The sequence below is a fragment of the Lepisma saccharinum genome, chromosome 15 (genome assembly GCF_977018435.1).
Source record: "Lepisma saccharinum chromosome 15, izLepSacc3.1, whole genome shotgun sequence".
Lineage (NCBI taxonomy): Eukaryota > Metazoa > Arthropoda > Insecta > Zygentoma > Lepismatidae > Lepisma > Lepisma saccharinum.
In genome coordinates this window covers 44396339-44413571 of record NC_139243.1, presented here as the reverse complement: position 1 = coordinate 44413571, position 17233 = coordinate 44396339, and the positions used below count along the sequence as shown (strand labels likewise).

At 35.4% G+C, this 17233-nt stretch overlaps 1 protein-coding gene across 2 annotated transcripts in view; it reads left to right on the top strand.

The window, feature by feature from the left end:
* Positions 1 to 14731, top strand: part of mub (poly(rC)-binding protein mub) — a 223741-nt gene extending 209010 nt beyond the window's left edge. For both annotated transcript variants that reach the window (XM_083136932.1, XM_083136931.1), the window contains exon 10: positions 8769 to 14731. In XM_083136932.1, coding sequence (XP_082993058.1) covers positions 8769 to 8853 — 85 coding nt within the window. In that variant the 3' untranslated portion in view covers positions 8854 to 14731. The remainder of the gene's footprint in view (positions 1 to 8768) is intronic.
* Positions 14732 to 17233: the final 2502 nt, after the last annotated feature.

Genomic DNA, 17233 nt, shown 5'->3' with positions numbered 1-17233 from the left:
ATGTAATCACTCTAGTTGATGTGTTACAGCTTTATCATTGTTGTCCACTGTCCCAAAATTACATTGTTTGATGTGGATTCTCAATTTGGGGAACAGGAAAAAGCCACAGTGACTCATATGAAGGAAATAGAGGGCTAAGGAACCACAGAATGTGCTTTTTAGCGAAAAATGTATTCATCAGAGATTGCTGTGTGACAGAGTTATTGTCATGGTGAAGCATCCAAATGTTGGCAATGCCCAATTCCTGTATGAAAATCTGATGGACTGTAGTATGGTTCAAATCCAACTCATCACCTATCATTCTTATTGTCTGTTGGTGCTCAGACAACACAAAAGAGATCACACTCTTTCCACATTGCCATTAGTTTTCGAAGTTAAAGGTCTTCCAGCACGGGATTAATATTTTACAGATTAATGGCCATCCGAAAGTGCCTTGTGCTACTTGAACACTTGCAATCTTGGCAAAACATGGTCCCCACAGGCCTGTTTCATTTTTCAAACCTTTGCATGGCATTTCCCAGAGCTTCACACAAAACCAAATTGTGCTCTTCCATTTCTGAGGCACATGACGAACAACTGCTTTGAGGGAAACCACACTAACAATAATCTAGCGACTTCAATTTGTACAAGATGTTGGATCTAGCCTTCTCTTGACAGGTGGGCCTGCAACATTGTCAGATGGGATGCAGTGTTGCCAGTCCCATTACTTTATTGACAGATCTTGCATGTTGTAAGCATGTTTTTTGATCCCTATCAAATCCTGAAATAATACAATGGGAATATTAAGAAATCTCTTTAGTTTTTGTAAATTTGATCATATTTTGAACTTCACAGTGAAAATATCTATGAAAATATAGCATTCACACTAATCTGAAGTCATTCCTTGTTGACATTATAGCAATGAAAAATCAAAACATGCATTTAAGAAGGTATGCTATGCTGACCTGCGCATCCGTCAGCTAAGTGATCAGGGACAAAGGCAGAAAGTCCGGTGAAACATCCAGGGTGGACATGTCGCTGCAAGGTGAAATAAGCCATACCATATGCTTGCACACATTATTTCCAGTTTCTTCACCAAATATTGAATGGAAGACTTTGAAGATGGTTACTGGCCCCCAAACTGTGCAATAAATTGTCGCTGGCACACCTTTATGGACTAGAGTTTTCCAGTATGTGCGAACGATAATAAACACACGCTGTTCCATTGAGTGCTGACTCATAACTGCATTGCTCTATTACTCTACTGTAATCACGAACCACTATCAGGTGCGACACAACAGCAGGGCTGAGAACATAGACTGAAAGCTCACGTCCACGCGATTGGCATTTAATTTCAGAATTACCCAGACACATGCACATGAATGGACTAGACACACCAAGGTATGTCTGTAGTAGTAAATTTGATTTCATTATAAACCAATAGTTTGAGTTCTATGAGTGAAAATCAGGGGCCGACAGCGAGTGAAACATGCTGTACAACAAGTAAGTCTCAGTTATACATATGTTTATGGGCTAAGAAAGCCACAAATCCAACTAATATAAAGCTACACATTTTAATGTGACCTAAAAGCATTTAATTTATTAATTAATACAAGATTGGACTAAAGTAATTACTTCTTGGACCAGAGTGACATTCCTAAGGAAGGCTCTAACAGTGTAACTGCAATACATTCTAATATATGGTCGACTTCTACCATATCACCACAGATTTTAAAATTTGGCTATCAACAGTGCAAGAATATATAATGGCATGTTTATTATTCAGATTTCATTATACACGTGATATAGAAAAAACACAAACATTAAAAAACATATAGTGTACTATTTATTTGAAAAAAGGTAATGGAAATTTCCATAAGAGAACTTGAACTGGATTTGAAAATTCAGCACCCCTGCCCATATAGATGCCAATACTCTTAGCAGTTACCATCTGCATGATACTTCAAATTATAACAAAAGAGTGTCCAAGTATTCCTCGCCTGCATTATGAATAAATTTCATCAAGAGTTTTGCTTTAAAATGTTAAAAAATTACATCAAAATATTAAACTAAATGAAAAAATTCAATTTTTCACACAATACTAGTGCAAACTTAATGAAAACTTCAAATTTTGTGAAATATCCAGGATAATTAGACTACAAAAGTGTAAATTTTTGCAAACCCCATTAAAGAGTTAATGCTGGAAAAATATTCATAAATAAATTTCAACCGATCAGCCCCGATTATATATACAGGGTGTTCCGGGAGAAAGTGGCAATACTTTGGGAACTGGTAGTATGGGTGATTCTAAGCAAAAAAGTTCATATGAACATGGGTCCAATTTTGAACGATAAAGGAGATATGAACAGAAATAAAAATGATGTAGGAAAACGTAAACAAAAATGGTAACAAGTAAAACATAGCAATGTAATGGTAATTGTGTAAGTAAATACAACAAGGGACATGCTGATACTAATCTTTATTGCATGAATTTGTGGCGTAGCAGTAATTAGTACACAATAATTAAGTAATGAAGCAAGCAATAAATGTAGAAAAATGATATGTTAACACCTGCTGGCCAGTACTCGCATGAACGAATGTAAGGAGGGAAAAGGCCACAGAAATGAAAGCAGGTCCGAGCAGATTCTTAAAAATACCACCACCAGTTACGCTGATGGTTCTATGGATGTTAATATGAAAGGGCAAAGTGGAGATTCTTCTACAAAGAAAAAGGGTGCTAGCTGTGCAGCATATGGTTGCACAGTTCGATAAGGAACAAATTTATTGATTCAAGTATCACTTCATAAGTTTCGGAAGGACATAGAGAGAATAAATACTGGTTCATGAGAACTTGAATGTCTGAATATACCTGAACAAATAACTCTACAACATACCTTTAAATATTAATTAATGAAATCTATGAACACCTTGTAGTCACAAAACAAATATTTGTGGTTTGGTCTTAATTAAATCACCATTTTCTTGTGCAGCAATCAGAACAACAGTTTGTTATATTTCGTTTGTAGCCTACTTCTGTATGATCAAGCGATTATACAGGGTATTTCTGGGCTGATGATACAAACTTTCAGGGATGATGGAGAAGGGCAGACGTATCAATTTGAGATAAGGAACCCTGGTCCGGAAACGACTTAGTAGAAAGCTATAAGCGAAAATCCTTGTACGAAGATGTAATACTTTTATTGCCTGCACAAGTTTCACAAGCTGCTACATTCACAACAGTTGTAGAAAGTGGCATCCCCCAGCTTTTATGCAGGCATGACATCGTTGCACAAAGTTCTGGCATACGTGTTGGAACAACCCCAGGGTCGTTCGAACAATGTCACAGGCAGCAAGAATTCTTGCCAGGAGATCTTCAGGCTACTCCAAAGGGAATGCCAGAACTTTGTGCGACGATGTCATGCCTGCAGCAAAACTGGGGGACGCCACTTTGAACAACTGTTATGAATGTAGCAGCTTGTGAAACTTGTGCAGGTAATAAAAGTATTACATTTTCAAACACCGATTTTCTCTTATAACTTTTGACTAAGTCATTTCCGGACCAGGGTTCCTTATCTCAAATTGATGCATGTGCCATTCTCCATCATCCCTGAAAGTTTGTATCATCAGCCCGGAAACACCCTGTATAAGATGGTAGGAAAGATAGACATGTAATTGGACTATAATTAGTGATGCTATCTACCCTCGAGTTTGAAAATGTACAGTGCAAGTCGAACTATTGTTGAATACTTTAAATGTATCACAGCACTTTTGTTATTTTTGAAGAAGATTTTTTTTTCTTATATATAATAATAATAATCTGCAGTTGTGTAACAGCACAGCACCATGTATTATCATGACATTACTCCCCCAATCTTCCATGTCTACTTTACAATGTGTGTATGTAGGGTAATCGGAATTGTGCCTACAGTTTAAAATTGCAATCCAAATCACTGAATTGTGCCCCAATTAGGAATCAAATCCTATGGAGGCTCATGGCACAGTGGTCCAGCTTTAAACTTTAGGCCCAGCCAAACTAGCCTGTCTGAGCTTAAAGTAGACTGTATTAATTCCTGAAGTTTTATTGGTTCAGGAAAGGGTACATAAATGTTTTGCTTGCAATTGTGGTTCCTTTGAGTTTTCTGCACAGATGGGCTAATTGGGACAAAACTTACATTTTAAAGTGGGAATTGTACGACTATTGGATACTGAGCCTGGGACCCCTTGATTAGCTACATTACCACTATGACATTGGGGAGGACGTTGCAGCTTTTTAGCAGCATGATTGTGCTTCAAACTTCTGTGTGGATCAATGAGAAAGTGGTCTACAATAGATTGTTTTTTCATGCACTTAACCAGCTAATATATTTAGATCTAACCTTTGAAGTAAATTTCATATATTTTGTTTTAAAATATTCATATGTATCTGAAGTTCATCGCCATCACATAATAATGTAATTGTAGGAATGCTAAACATATTAGTACCATTGGCAAAGTGACACTATTATTTTGTAGTAAAGTAATGAATATCTGCTATGATGCAAAGTAATACAGGATGGGGCAGAAAAACCTGATGTTTCTAAAATGATATAACACAGTAAATAGAGAGAGTTTGACTTTATTCATGTGCTAGCCTTACAACCATATGCATGCCATTATTATTGGAGAAAAAAAAAGTTTTACACCAACATTAAGTACGGAAAATAAAATTTTGCAAATGGCACGCACTTTGTTCCACACACTGCTGGGGCCAGTCGCTGAAACTTCTCTTTTCTGGGATAGAAAAAACTGTTGTTTTTTTTTTGTTGTTGTTTTTTGCATCTCATCGGTTGGTGGAATGCAACGCACTGTCCTTTCATGGGTGCACCAAAATGGGCACCATTTGCAAGATGTTATTTTCTGCACTTAATGCTACTGTAAATCATGTTTTTTTTTTTTTCAATAATAATGGCATACATATGGCTGTAAGGATAGCACATGGATAAAGACAAACTCTTTTATTTACTGTGTTATATCATTTTAAAAATCATCAGTTTTTTCTGCTCCACCCTGTATGATATGGTTATTTTATGAAAGAATGCTTGCTACGTTTCATCGTGGTTTACCTGATCTTTCTGAAGCTTACATCATGATAAACACATACACCTTACATGGCTAGTCACTCTACATTTCTAAACCATGTATAATGTAAAGTCCACTTATAATAACTATCATATTATTTTGCATCTACAAAAAGTGGTTATGCAAACCTTTAACTTCACCCCCTCCCTCTCTCTCACGAGGGAGGAAAATTGCTCTCTCTTCACCATATCTTCTTTTCTCTTTCCCTTTCTTCTCTGGAGAGAGAGAGAAAAAGGAGAGAGCATATCTCTCTCTCTCTCTCTCTCTCTCATCTTCTTTCTTTTCTCTGTCTCTCTCTTGAAAGAAAAGTGAAGTGAAATCTCTCTCTCTCTCTCTCTCTCTCTCTCTCTCTCTCTCTCTCTCTCTCTCTCTCTCTCTCTCTCTCTCTCTCTCTCTCTCTCTCTCTCTCGAGGGAAAGAAAGAGAGAGACATGAAGGAGAGAGAGAGAGAGAGAAGAATGAGCATTTCTTCTCTCAGTTGGGAGAGAGAGGAGGTTTGCCCCCCTGTCCCCTTTAGAGGGTTTGATTGATTGATTGATTTAGTTTATTTTACTTCGTGTTTTGTGCCTCTTGGCTAATTTGCGAAGATGGGGATGAGTGATGAAATGATGAAATTGATGAATGGACATTCATAAACAACCAAGCCCGACCGGGATTCGAACCCGGGACCCTTGGCATCGCAGCCCGATGTGCTAACCACTCGGCCACAGGTCGGGCCCCTGGAGAGGGCAAGGAGGAAACAAGAAAAGAAGAGACGAAGGAGAGAGAGAGAAATGAATGAGAGAAGGAAGTTCTCTCTTTCTTCTTGCTTTCCTTTTTCTTCCCAGAAAGAGAAAAGAAATTTTTCTTCTTTCATCTCTCTTTCTCTCTAGAGAGAGAGAGAGAACAAAAGAGTCCTTCCTCATTCTCTCTTCTTCACCTCCCTCCCCTCCTCCTCTTTGGAGAGAGAGAGAGATATTCTTTCTTTCTTTCGGGAGCTGTGTAGCTGTATGAATATTGGTATTAACTCACTATATTTGACAGAGAGGTGAAAACTTAAGAGGCACTTATTTGAAGTTATCCAAAATTGCAAAATGCATACACATAATGCTTATTCTTTACAAGTCAGTTGTATAAACCTCGGGAATGTGCCATGAAGGTTTGTTGTCTATTGTCTATGAACTTCATGTTTTTATGATTTCATTACTGTTATAATTTAGAAATAGTGAAATAGAAAATATAAATGCATTTATAAATTAGAATTTCTTAGTTTTAGAAAATTATTTCCAGTCAACAAGCCGTAAATGTGAAATTTTTAGTGGTGAATCCAAGCCTGAAAACTCTGCTTTTGAATAAATTGTGTAAATAATCCTAAGCAGTGCCATTACTGAACATTAAAATAGTGCTTGCATTTGCTTCTTGTTCTACACATAAAATAATAAAATATGGTAAGTAATGCTTATTTTTTACATGTTTGTTATATCTTTACAAAAAAACTTTTGATTCTTTTAAGTTGATATGTTAGAGTTTAATATTTTGTCAACCTTACACATCTGGCTGTAAAGTCAGCATTTAAATCTTTACACAGTAGTTAAAAATAAAAAAATAGCAGAACTACTAGTTTCCACCTGTGTAATTGTGCTATGCACCATTGACAGAACGGTATACATAAAATTTCCAGTGTGGAGGAAGAGGATTCCTGTAGCTTCTTTTGAAGCATCAGGGTATTATACATAACCTCCTCTCCCCAAACAGGCACAAATACCATGCTGTCCATTTGGTACAGTCTATGAATTTAATAGTACTTTGTAATTTATACAGCACAATTTTCGTGCACTCATTTTAACATTTTGTAAAATTAATCAGAAAAGTTTTCACTTTCATTAAGAAGAATTAAAGACTAATTACATTAAGTTATAGTAGATTCTACTTAAAAACAATTGAATAATGTTAGTCGAACTGCATCTTGGACAAATGTACCGTATAAAGATGCAACTTCCGGCAATACTAAATGAGGCAAGTGTACTAATCACAACCAGGAGCATGTCTCATTTGTTATAGATTAACAAACTGATTGGAGTAATGTATATCGTTATAAATTAATACTTTTAAAAGATTTCATTACACAAACATTTACATTTGTCATTCATGTAGTTTCCTAAATAGACCATTTGTCATTTCTGAAATAGGGACGGGCCTCTCTTTCCTAATGCTTATGGTGACTGTCAATTGTTTGACTCTTGGCTGACAAGAAACAGTCAGATTGATCAAGTATTAACCTTTGGCGGATGGAGCATACTCCCTTCTGTATAACTTTTGTGGATGGGACTTTAAAAAAAGTGCGCTTTTCAAACTTGGAACGAAGTACAAAAGAAGAAAAAGAGTTGTGCAAGAACTAATTTTCATAGAGGTGGAATTGTTTCTCTTTTTTTTTCTTCAGAATGACAGGGTTTTTAAACAGAGATGAAATTTATACATTGTACCTCCCAATAATGAAAGAGAAAGGAAGAAGATGTTTTTTTTAAAAATGTAATCTGCATGACCTCGTGCCAATCACAATAGACCAAAGTGAATTAAAAATGTAGTATGTATCAGAGATACATTCCTACAGTCATGCAAAGTTGTGTTAAAAATAGACTGTGGAAAAAAATTGTATAAAGAAAGCAGTGTTGCCAGCTTATGGAAAAAATCAGGAAAATCGCTCCTAGAGTTGGCCTTATGGACATTGGATGGACAAAAAGTGGAAAGAAACATGAGAAAAGACCACTCTTTGAGGACGTAATGCCACCCCTGAATTTTGGAAAAGTTTAAAGCATGCAACATTTTAGAAAATCAAAATTGTTGGGAAATTTTGAAAATTGGATGCAGGGGCAGAAACTAAATTTGCAGAAATTACAATATTCAGAAATGTATATTTTTTCCCCTCCAAATTTGGTCTATCCAGCATCCACTGGGCTGACAATAGAGACCAAATCAAATTCTGGAAATTGTTTTCATAAACTGGCAACACTGTCACAATGTTATTTTTTCCCACATGAAATATCAGCCTGTTTTCAACAGAACTTTGCATGTTGTAGGAATGTACTACTGCTACATACTACATCTTTTCATTCACTTCGGCCCTGTGGCCCCCACAATAGACTAAGTTTTTTAAAAATATATTCAATGTTCTTCTTCCTTTAACACTCACCTGGAGGGCACTTTGTATAAGTTTTACCTCCGTTAAAAGCCCTGTCTTTAAGAAAGAAAAAAAAAACAATTTCATCTCCCTATGACAATTACTTCTTGAGTTATGATTTTTTTTTTTTACTTTGTGGCCAGTTTGAAAAGCTCATACTTAAGAAGGTGTGTCAGCAGAGGCTATACAGGCACTTCGATGCTCCATACTCCATTCAAACACCCAAATATCAACTTCACTTTCTTATAGTAGACCTCTGTATCTGCAATGTTGTGAGCCAACAAAGCTCTGTTGTCTGGACCTACAGCGAGTACAATCCTCTGTAGGTTTGCGTTTTGTCCATATATGTGCTGAGTGCCCCTTTGCAGCCTCAGTTTTTAATTTACGCAAGCTGATTTTATTCATCAGACTAATGTGACAGGTGCAAGTAACCAAAGTGTTGATGCACCCAAAAATGTTATTTCGATCAATCAATAGCTGCAAATGATAGTTATTGTGTATCTTTTTTCTTATAGGATATCCATGGAAACAGCTGGGATGGCTATGCCGGGATATCATTATATTGCACCAAATCATATCGTGAAAGCTCCTATTCATTAATGTTAGCAATACTTATTCGTTTGCAGTCTCTCTCTTGGACTGGAATTGTATGGTGGAAAGGGGAAAGACGGTTTTCTTGGCATTGTTGGGCATGCCAAGGCATTGCGTAATGGTAAAGTGTTGTATGCAGTGACTCGTTGGTTGCCTCGGCTAAATATATTGTGCCATTCTATGAGGCTGGGCGTTGAAGAGAGTGGTAAAGGGAACAAGCCAAAGAAATGTGATTTTTTTCTTTTTTTAAACAAAGTTGCTGGTTCTTATAGAAAAAATCATTATTGTAGGGAATCTAATTCCCAATGTGTTTTACACATTTTTTCTTCTTTTTTTTATTTTTGCTTTTATTCAATTCTGTTTTAATGTTTGCATTACACTAAACCATAATATTCTACATAGGAATGAAACTTAGCTTGCTGTGCACCAGTGTCAATTGTACAAGTTAGAGATTTACAAAAAAAAATGCTTGTTAGTTTTCTGTTTCTTAATAACATACATGTAGTACTAACCATTGTCCTATTGTATTGAGCCCTTTTTAAATGGCCTGAAGAAATCTTGCACCTTACTTTCCTCTTTCCTTACTACTATCGTAAAGGACTTGGTGATACTATCTGCATTGTCCTTACTCTCCATGTGAATCCCTTTCCCAATACGGGGTTGCCACATATGCTATTTATAAATCTCAACTATCAATCTCAGTACTAAGCGTAACTTAAGGAAAATTACATACTTATGTAAGATATATAAACACATATATTCAGCTATACTTAAGGAAAGGAGTCACCTTGAGCAGTTAACTGAACTATATCAAAATGGTACGTAATTCATTTGAGGTGCGTTTTTGATGAAAAACTCTCCAGAAAAATGTGCCAAATATTCACATTACTATTTGTACATGCACTTTGTACTTACGATTCTTTCATAATTCTTCAAATGAATGACAAGGTCAAGAAATTCTTCATAGTGATGAATAAATAGACGTAGAGACTTATTTTATGTGACCAACTTAGTTGGAATTGTATACATGGCTGTAACTGTTTAGTACGAACCAATGTACAAGCTAATCATATTGTACAGCACTATTTTATTATGCCTAGTTCATGGTTCAAATCTCAGTGGAGACACTGTAGGCTATTGCTCTATAGCTGTGATTAGATCTAGTGGTTTATGCAGGCAGTGTGGTAAACTTTTTCCTTTGTTGTTAAATATCTTGGGCAGGAAGCATTCAACAGAGGTGCAGCTGTTGGAACAATATATAAATCATATTATCATGTTTCTATTTGTTTATATCACGTGGAAACAACAATCATTTTAGGTACATATCTGTTGTGTTTCACGCCATTATTTTATACTTGACATATCAAGAGAGGTACAAGTAAGATGTGTGGATGTGATAAATCTTTTGTTTCGTGAGACTTATAATGTTAAATCGGATTTTCAAGCAATTTGTACATATGTAGTATTAAATATATATACATATTTGTGTCTTGTGTGTGTGTGTGTGTGAATATTACTGAATTTTGTTCTACAAGCAATATGAAAGTAACCTTTTGGTGGTTTGGTCTGGAAGCAATGACACTAATCAGATCCCAACTAACATATCATAAAGCGATTACAAAGTTTTATTTAAGTCTTTTGAAAGGTAAATTTCTTCATGTTGAATATGCATAGTTATATGAATCATGCAATTTTTTTTGTTCAAATTGTTCATTTTTCTCAAATGCAAATACTTTTCAAAGAATAATTAAATCAAATTTAAACAACATATACATATTTTTTCAGGTGCCAATGTAAAATGTCACCTGATATTGAACACAACTCTCAGATAGAAATTGTTTTCAAATAATAATTAAAAATCAATTTCAAACAACATATACATATTTCTCTTGTTGCTGTATGTAAATGCATGTATTTTATGCATTAAGCTACCTTATATTTTAAAATTTACCAAGAAGTAACAAAATAAATCATTGATTTCATTCAACAACACTCTTTGAAAATTGTAACTTTCTGCAGTTTCCAGAATTAGAATTACCTTACATGTCTCTACATAAATTTTGGCCAGTATGCAAGGGGGAGCATTGAGATTTCAATTTCTTTTGAAAATTTTGCTCTATTTATCACTTTTATTTGGTCATCTTCTACCTTGATTATAATGTTTAAGAACTAAATAATTGTTTGAACTTCCATGGTATGAATATATGATGTTGCAGTACAATTAGTAACTTTTATGATCAGTCAAATGTTTATGAACCATATCAATGAATTCATATCATTTACTTGTGCATATGTATCTGATCATATATTTGAAACATATGTAATTGACATATCAATATCGAAGCAATATTAAGCAATCTTATGATCATATAATAGGATTTTTGTGATTTGATTTTTCACTAGCCAGTAAGAAGTATTTTGCATTCAGGTAGTGATATTTGTGATATTTTTGTGGTAAAATAACAATTATTAATTTGAAGTTATTGTGAAGTTTGCATATAAAATAATTAAAATATTTTAAAATGATGTTAGTTGATTGTGTTTGTAAAGTTTATGATTTATGTTAATTTATGATGCAGTATGATTAATAAGTTTGCTATGTATATTCTGTTAGGTAAACTTTTGTTACAAGTTTCAATATAGGCCCATTTAATTGGTAATCAACAATGGGTTAACATTCATATCTTCATGAACTTTAATTTAAATTGCATTTTTATCATCGAAGTTTTAAATTTATATATATATATATATATAATATACATACATACACAACTTTTACAGCTACTGAATTGTGTGAAGATAGAGAATTGAAATTACTTCTCTCAACAACTATGAATTTTTCAGTAGCTTTAATGTACAAGAATGATTGAACCATGCTGGGTTTCATAAGGCATGTTTCTCAAATGCATTGTTAAGTTTTATTTTGCATTGATGTTAATTTTTCGTTGAGATACTAGTGCATTTTCATATATCTTACAGCACAGTCGTAAGATTCTTTTAAATATGTGATTGGGTTTACACAATTTATATTATTATTATTTATTCTTGATGTTTGAAATTGTTTATTACTTGTTGAAATTGGTTATTGATGTTCCACATGATGCTGCAACTCTGTTACAAGGGCTTCCTGCAGGAGAACAAAACGGAATCAAATAAGAATGGACTCTGGCAACCCTTGGTAGGCGACCCATCCCTCTGACCTCCCGCCTGTCGGTTTGTCCATGTTTATTAATTTACTGTGTGTGGCAATGTATTATAACTTCTTTGTAATTCTTAAAAGAAAAAGAAAAACATTTTTCCTTAAAGAAAGATTTGGTGGAGTGCAGAGCAATAATCTGTAATCTGTGCTCATGAGGGATATATTTTCAAGTATAGGGGCCTTAATTATAAATAGTAAGGGAAACTTTGATTTTTTTTTGCACTTAATGCACACAAAGAAAGAAAGTTTAAAAATAATCAAACTTTATTGTATTAAATGTGGGCCTCGTCATTCCCAGAACTACACAAAAATAGCAGTCACCAATTTGCCCAAACCAAATGTCTAACCAAAAACAAAATACAAACAATGAAATTTCTGCAGCCTGTATGAAAGAGTGTTTTGATATGCTGATTTGCTTTTTATTAAAAAAAAAATATGTAAGATCTAGATATGGATAAGTGTTGTGTGTTAGGCTTACAAAGCCATCTGATGGGGAACGCTGACTATGGAAAGTTTGATGTTAGCGAGCCTTCATTCATTGGGTTTCGAAAATATGCTGTTAAAATATAAAAGTATGTGGAAGTATCCATTTGACTGCATGGCTCGCGAGTCAAAAAGTGTGTGCCAAATATTCAGTTTATATACTGTCATGTGCCAAAGTTCGACATCAGACTAACTTGGTCAGCCTTCGTCTTCATCGGAAGCATTTGGGAAGTGTACTGCACCGGCCTCTCCTATAACCGCCAACCAACCTACCTATAGCCTACACCATGTACCTCTGTTATAAAATGCTTCCACATGTACCTCTCATATTTATTCATATCGGCCGATATGGCAGTGCAACTCAGGAAACAGTACCTGCAAATGCACAGAGCTTCTGGCCCCAAAGGTTCCGAGCAGGAACCCGAGTTCTCACTGAGTATCAAGCACGTCTGCTGCCCTGAAATATCATCATTCCTATCTTACCAGGCTGTCTCACCGAAGTAACCAAAACTGACAATAGATGGAGCTGATATATATAAACCTTTCAACCCTGTGTGTTCCTAATAACACTGTCAGTTGTTAACAAACACATGAGCTTCTGTTGTAATGTGATTTATTCAGTAAATACTCAAAAATGTACTTTCAACATCATTTGTACGTTAATGCAACACGATTCTCCTTTGTTTCACTTCCCCAAAATGAATAAAAGAGTGTTTGATTTTCTGATTGTTTAACCAGACACGTCAATTTGTTATAATGATTAAAACAATTCTTCAAGCATTCTGAAGATGAATTGTAAAAATTTAAACACTAATATTACTTGGGGTAGTATAACAATTAGAATTCCATGAAAATGCACTGCCATTGGGAACACACAGAGCCAATGCTTGGTACTCAAAGTGAGCCTGGTCAACATATGTGAAACAACATATCGGAGAATGTTACTGGAAGTTTTCAGTCAATAAGGCTTACAAACTGTGTCTTCAGTATATACACATATGGACAAAAGTATAAAAATATAAACAACAAATTAAATAATCTAGCCTTTAATGAACAGGGTCTATATTACATATTTAAAATGTAGTTATAAGGAAACTACGTCTTTCAACATTGTCATATCCTAAAAACAGTATTGTTTTTTATGTGTTTTAAATTTTTTGGTAGGGTTAGAAGGTGCCAATATTACTTCTGTGTTAATACTGTAAGAAGCAGGTGTGATAATGCCAGCTGCGTTTTTTGGTAATCGCAGTATCTAGTCATTTGTTTTTCTGGCATGCTCACATCTTTGTGTCAGCCAATCAGGGACAAGGTTTCATATAGTTAAGGGAGGGGAGAAGGATGGGGGGAAAAGACACTCCGAGATGAATTTCGGGTGTTGGTTTTTACTGAGTGGTGGATCTGCTTTCTAGCAGCATTCATCATGGGGCAAATCAAAAATAAAAATAATTCCATGTTACTTAGTGCTTTGCTTTTGTTAGTGTGCTGCTACCCATTTCCCCCTGAATTTGAGAACCTCACAAAAGGCCAAAGGGTTAGTGTAATATGAGAACCGTTAATATATTGTGATACTGGTTGGGTTATTGACAGTGAAACTCAGGGTTAGATAATGTAAGGTTGTTTATTAATACTTACATGCAGCAACTACATTATGTTTTTCCTTCAACTTGCCAAAAGCAATGGAAAAAGAAATATGCAAGAAATCATTGGTATTTTTGTGTAATTTGCACTTGTGTACACTGAATGCAAATCAACATGCTTCGGTACACATTAATGTCACTATCACTAATGCGATGTATGTCTCTAAATGTGCCAATGCTTTATTGTACATAGTACAAAATATGTACAAACCTGTGTGTTATCAGTCTTAAAGATTGATACCAAAGAATGCTGCCAAACGTGAATGAATACATATTACACTTTTTGACAAGATTGCTCAAGTGATGGTTATATAATCCTTTTCAAATTCCAGCTACTTTAATATATCAAATGCATCACAGTGAAATGGGTAGTATGTACGTCTTTAGAGTGAAGTAAGAAAATCAAACATGTTTTATTACTGCTATTTAATAGACTTAAGGGCAATAATAATAAATCCAGGCATAAAAAAGACAGTTTTAGATTGCACATTGTCTAGTGTTCTTTCCATATTACAGATGTTACAAGTGTATTGTTTGTTTTGGTTATTAAAGTGTGTATATTTAGGAACGTATTCGGTCATTTTGATACCTTTAACCTTTCTACCTATAGATTTATTTTGCAGCAAATATTCTGCCAGGTTTATGTAGATACAGTGAATAAAATGAACAGTAATAAGTTCATTTTAAGATAAAGTCCAAACTACTTCAGACAACTTTACAAACTTAGTTCACAATAGTATGTTGAACAAAATATGTAATATACTGCATTAATTGGAACTGCTAGATTACCTCTATTCACTTAATTTTCTGCATTAATTGGAACTGCTAGACTACCTATATTCACTTAATTTTCTGTATTAATTGGAACTGCTAAACTACCTCTAATTCACTTAATTTTCTGCATTAATTGGGACTGCTAGACTACCTCTATTCACTTAATTTTCTGCATTAATTGGGACTGCTAGACTACCTCTATTCACTTAATTTTCTGCATTAATTGGGACTGCTAGACTACCTCTATTCACTTAATTTTCTGCATTAATTGGAACTGCTAGGCTACCTCTATTCACTTAATTTTCTGCATTAATTGGGACTGCTAGACTACCTCTATTCACTTAATTTTCTGCATTAATTGGGACTGCTAGACTACCTCTATTCACTTAATTTTCTGCATTAATTGGGACTGCTAGACTACCTCTATTCACTTAATTTTCTGCATTAATTGGAACTGCTAGACTACCTCTATTCACTTAATTTTCTGCATTAATTGGGACTGCTAGACTACCTCTATTCACTTAATTTTCTGCATTAATTGGGACTGCTAGACTACCTCTATTCACTTAATTTTCTGCATTAATTGGAACTGCTAGACTACCTCTATTCATTTAATTTTCTGAACACCCTCCTAGAGCATGCTTATTGTACAAGGTGCAGCAGTTTTCATGGTGTAATTTGAGTAGGAAATGACAATGATGCTGGCAACAATGTCATTATACTGTGCATGAATTGCGATTTGCAGTAGACTGTGCTTCAGTTGTTATTTGTTGTTAGGCTGCATCCAAATCGGCAGCTGCTGTCTCATAGAGCACTGTTCCACTCTCAGGCCCATCGTCCAAATCTGCGACGTAGATGGAGTTGGAGGGGAGAGGTGGAAGAGCAACAAGTGCATGCTTCAACTCGCTATAGCCCTATTGTAGCCATATTGCAACTTTCACTTTGCAGAGAGAACGGTTACTGAATAGACAATGTAAAAAACAATACTATTAGGATATTTTATCGCCTTCTGCGTCCATACTATGCACCTACACCACAGATTGTGATGTTCGAGCTGACACGTGGCAGGAAAAGTTCCAACCATACTGCAAGGTGACGTGGATTCAGGCAATTTCGGCAGCACAAGAAACTCACGGGAAAGAACGGAACGAGTGCTTGTGACAGAATTTTTCACAGAAAATTATTTCCCATTATTGTGGCTGACCTCCGTGGTTAACACAGCATGCTACAATGCCAGAGGTCTCGGGTTGGGCTTGGGTGTTTTTTTAAGTGTCCTTTCATCAATTTCATATCATCACTCATCCTCATTTTTACAATAACCAAAAATTTGTCCTCTTCGGGCTAATTCTTATGAGGTGTTTATAAGGAAGAAGTATTCCAAACATGTCCTGCCACAATCTTGGAACTGAAGAATGGCATGGGAGATGTTACCAGTATCCCAACAAACAAGTTTGAACAAATAATGGATGGCATTCGATGTCCCTTGGAACAATATGTGGCATGTTGCGGCACTACATGGCTATTTAAACTACTACTGGTCATATGTGGTTCTGTTAAATGTTTTGCCACCAACTTAATTAAATCGTTGTTTCTTGGGGTGTAAGGGGTGACCTTCCACGTAGTACACCCAAATGTCAACCTCACTTCCACATTAGTGCACCCTGGACAGAAGACTAACGAGGCTCTGGCGACTGGCCCCATGGCCAGTATAATTTTGTTTGTATTGTCCTGTTCTTTTGTCCTTATGTGTCCTGAGTGCACCTTTACAGCCTCAGCTTTTAACAGAAGTCAGAACATTTTAAATTTTTTAGTTATGCAATGTTAGAGTTGTTATTTGTAATGGTAAGGGGCTGGCCCCCGTATAATGTGACGGGAGCAAAATACTAAGTGCTGACGCTCCCAAAATTTTAAATTCAAATCAAATCAAATCGTTGTTTCTTTTTTTGTGATGTGGACGAGTTGTCAAATAAATTTCTTATGAATTAACAAGTGAAATGCTCAGTAGTGCACAGAAAGTGAAATACAAAAACAGTAACGTAACCTTGGACATGGAGCATGGTTATGGTTACTCACTTCCAAGAATACAACCATCACGTGTAACCGTCAATAATCAACTGACAGGAAGGTACTCATTATAGCATTCCTTTTATAGGTGAGGGATAGCAGAATTAATGTAGAACATGAACAATTCTGGGTAGCATCTACCCCACATCCAAGGTTATGGGTTCAAACCAATATGATACTCACTGATAGCTAAGTCTATAGTGTAAGGGCTTGAAGCAAAATCTTCCAGTGT